The sequence below is a fragment of the Arachis ipaensis genome, chromosome B07 (assembly GCF_000816755.2).
Source record: "Arachis ipaensis cultivar K30076 chromosome B07, Araip1.1, whole genome shotgun sequence".
Lineage (NCBI taxonomy): Eukaryota > Viridiplantae > Streptophyta > Magnoliopsida > Fabales > Fabaceae > Arachis > Arachis ipaensis.
The window spans coordinates 2,696,289-2,700,244 of NC_029791.2; the positions used below are offsets into that span (position 1 = coordinate 2,696,289).

Here is a 3,956-nt window from a genome sequence, read left to right on the forward strand (position 1 = left end):
TTATTTTACTGTATTTATTATTTTTTTTATAAAAAATTGATTATTCTACTATAAAAATTTATACCACTTTATTATCAAAGTGATTAATTATTTTGCTAAAAAAATATGTAAATTATACTCTTATCAATCTTTTGGTCATGATATTTTTTCTATTTTAAACACTAGTTCATCGCAAAATTAAGCAAGAACAAAATGGTTATTTGCTCTGCTAATAATCTCATAGCACTAAAGTGAGCCAATTTTTTTTATAAATTAGAAACTATAAATCAGATGCTCAGATTTGGATAAGAGTAAAAAATTGAAGGTAAAATTTTAGGTGGGAATAAAAAAATTAAGGATCAATTTTGGATAAAAGTAAAAAATTGAAGATCAGTTTTGGATAAAAAAACAAAAAAAATTTGAAAAACTCAAATTAAAAAATCCGATTTATATATTCAAAAAATTTGTCTCTTACCTTTAAATTTGTAATTTAAAAAAAAAATAAAAACCACAAATTTAATCGTCAAATTTATAATATTCATATAAAATAAAAATACGCAAAATTTTCATATTATTGAAAAATACTAGTACTCCAATACAAAAAATAAAAAGTCAACGAGTTATAACTTAAATGACATAGTCTCTCCATATTCAATTAAAAGGTTGTGGGTTCGAGTCTCTATATTTGATATAAAAAAAATACAAAAAATAGAAAGCCCACTAAAGTGACCTCTTTGCAAAACAGAATCAAATATCGGATTCTCAAACCTTATCCCTACAAAAGTGTTAGCCACAACTATCTTTTCTGCACTCTTCAGAAGAAACACAAAAGCTTAAACTAAAAGTTATTTTCTTTTTTATTTTTTCTTCCAAATGTGGTGTCTCCAGCTCCATTATTCTTCATTGCTTCCTTGCAACTCAAAACCCAAACCTTATCATCAGAAACTACAACACACTACAAGTCTATTATGGCTTTATAGTGTTCCACAACTGAGGAATAATCAACACTTTTCGTTAAGAAGAAAAACCAACAACAACATGGCACTTCCACATTACATTGTTGTTGCTGCTACTTCCCCACCACCAGAACCCGTTGACATCTCAGTTTTTGTCCCAGTAAGGTTAGATTCTGTAAATACTATCATGAATTATGGAATATTATTATATTTTTTGTTAGCAACATGAATTTGTGTGAGAAATTGTTGCGACTTATTATTCTGTTCATTATTGGATGGAATGTAAACTTAATTCTAACAGAGTTTACAATTTATTCAATAGTGGATAATCAATAATGAATAGCTACATAATAAAATTAAATTGCGACTAACACTAAACTTACCACCCTAATTTTTTAGCACATAATTATTATTATGTTCTTTTTGGTGTTAATAGTAATAAATGTCTTGCTTTAGGTTTATAGATAATACAAAAATTATTATGCATTTCAAATAAAAATTTTTACTTTTTCAAAATCCCAAAATAATAATAACACTAATACTAATCTATGGTCTAAAATAACATAAATTAAAAGACAAAAAAATTAACAAAATTAAAAGTAATGTTTGTACCTGATGATTGTTAAGAGAAGTAAATGATATATTGTGGTGTTATCATCATTCTCATGCAAGGCCAAAAATTCTAAAATTTTGGTTCCAGAATCAATTGTACTAAATGTCATTTTAGGTAAAAACACACAATTAAGATAATATAGTAGAACACATGCATAATAAAGATAGGAGGAAAAAAAGGGTCCTTTTTTTTTTCTATTTTCTTATATTGTTATCTTAAATAAAAATATAACTTTCCAATATTCAAGAGTAAGCCAAAGCAAAATTATATAAACTTTCAAAAAATATATAAACATAGTTGGGAGACTAATATTTAAGTCTATGAACATTTATGTCAAAGATGACTGTGCAATAACTAAGTTTTTCAGCAAAAGAGAAGAAAATTGAGATCTACTTCAACAAACACAACCTGGATGCCATCTACTTCTAATTCTAGAATTGTAAGGAAAAGTTTTAGAAAATTAAAAGACAATAATAAATCTAGAGATGAAATTATTTCAGCAAACACAAAAAGAGCATTTCAGTCAATTTTTTGTTTTCGACAGTCACACACTTCAAATCCTCTTTCAAGTAATTAGTATTGGATTGAAAATAGCAATACAAATTAGATCATTCATTAGTTCTGATTAAGAAATATATACAAACAGCCACAACTTGTAGCTACAATGATGTAGTGGATACTGAAAGGGTATCAAATTCTAAAGTCTATGAAGTCTATGGGGCCAATAGTTTTATTAAAATTTGGCTAGCACTTAAAGAAAAATAAGCAATTTTATACCATTAAATCTAATTTCACACTATTAAAAACACTAATAATAGCTAATTGATGACTACAAATTACAAAACTTGTTAGTCCCCTAGCACTCTTCTATATTAATTTTGAAAACTCTAAATCCTAATTCTATGACGGCAAGAAGTAAAAGACTAGAATTTAGGATTCTCAAAATTAATATATATAGTCAGAGTATTTTAGTTATTTTCTATAATAAGGGTATTATAGTCATTTTTTATAAAGAAAAAAATATTAATTTAGACCAGTTCAAAATTTACTTTTTTAATTTTTTTTAAAGATTAATCTGTTTAAAACATAAATTTTTAAGAATTTATTTTTTATATTATTTTTTTTATGTTCGGCATTGAACAATTACAACTTACAAGGAATTGAACTTAAGTTTTGTTTATATTTCAGTGTTCTCCTTCTATCATTTTATTTGATTACAAATTTTTTGGTGCCGGATTTGATCACGAAGTATTTTGGGTTTGATGATACAAATAAAGATGAAGACGAAGACGAAGACGAAGATAATAACTAATAAAGAAGTCACAAACTAAGAAACATGTGACAAATTGACAATTGATGAACGTTCATTCTTTCGTATTTTTAGTTTATGTTTGTATGATGATTAATTAGTGTCATATATCATTGTTAACTATTAATTAAGCCTAATTTTAATATATTGACGATGTAAAACATTTTATATAATCATTTAATTATATCTAAAAAATTAATAGTTATTTTTGTTGACGTGATGTTACGTAATTAGATATGTGTATAAAATTATTTTTATTTTTTATACTAAAAGTGTATTAAAATTAAATTTTCATTAATTAAATTTTAATATGAATTAATGCCTTGACGATGGAAATACTAATATGTCAAAAACTTTTAGAAAAACCCTAATGACTTGCCCAATGAATAGGTAAGTATCCGAATGAATTAGCCATGTTAAGATCTATCGCTACTTCAATTATTTGGCAACGAAATTAAGTAACCTAATATTAATAATAAAAAAATAGTTTTAATAATAACATTATAATACTTATTTCATAATTCAAATACAAAAGATAAGTTTCATGAACGAACTTACAATGCTGGTAACATAACAAGCTAAGACACATAATTAAGAAATACATGCAAATTCCACAAGCTAGGCTTTGCTGCTCCATAATCCATGGTGTATTATTGAGGATATAGCTAGATACCATCATAATATTAAATATATGCCATAAACATATATATTGACTATAGTTCATAGTTCATTATTTGAATTAATTCACTGGCTTCTTACCAACTTCTTCATAACCTTTTTTAACACCGTCCTCATCTGTGGTGCTACTCCCATAATCAAATTTTGAAGGTCTAATCGTTTTGCGATGCTTAATTTTATTTCCATCCAAGTCGTAGTACTTCTTCATCATCATTTCTACAATTTTTTTCACGATCAAAGTTAAAAATCTCAAATATAAACATGTAACGAAAATGTTGCCACATAAACGAGTTTAATAAATCAAATAACATTTTTATACGATTATTTAATTATATTCGTCATTTATATAAAATTAATAGTTAAAAATTATTAAATAATTTAATATATTTAACTAAATTATTATTTAATAATTTTTAAAGAC

At 25.2% G+C, this 3,956-nt stretch overlaps 1 protein-coding gene across 1 annotated transcript; it reads left to right on the forward strand.

Annotated features, from left to right (window-relative positions):
• On the forward strand, positions 708-2,850 carry LOC107608111 (the record flags this gene model as incomplete). The annotated part of the gene is given in 2 exon segments (XM_016310000.2): positions 708-1,100; positions 2,737-2,850. Coding segments are annotated over 2 exon segments (362 nt in total), but the record flags the coding sequence as incomplete, so codon positions are not given.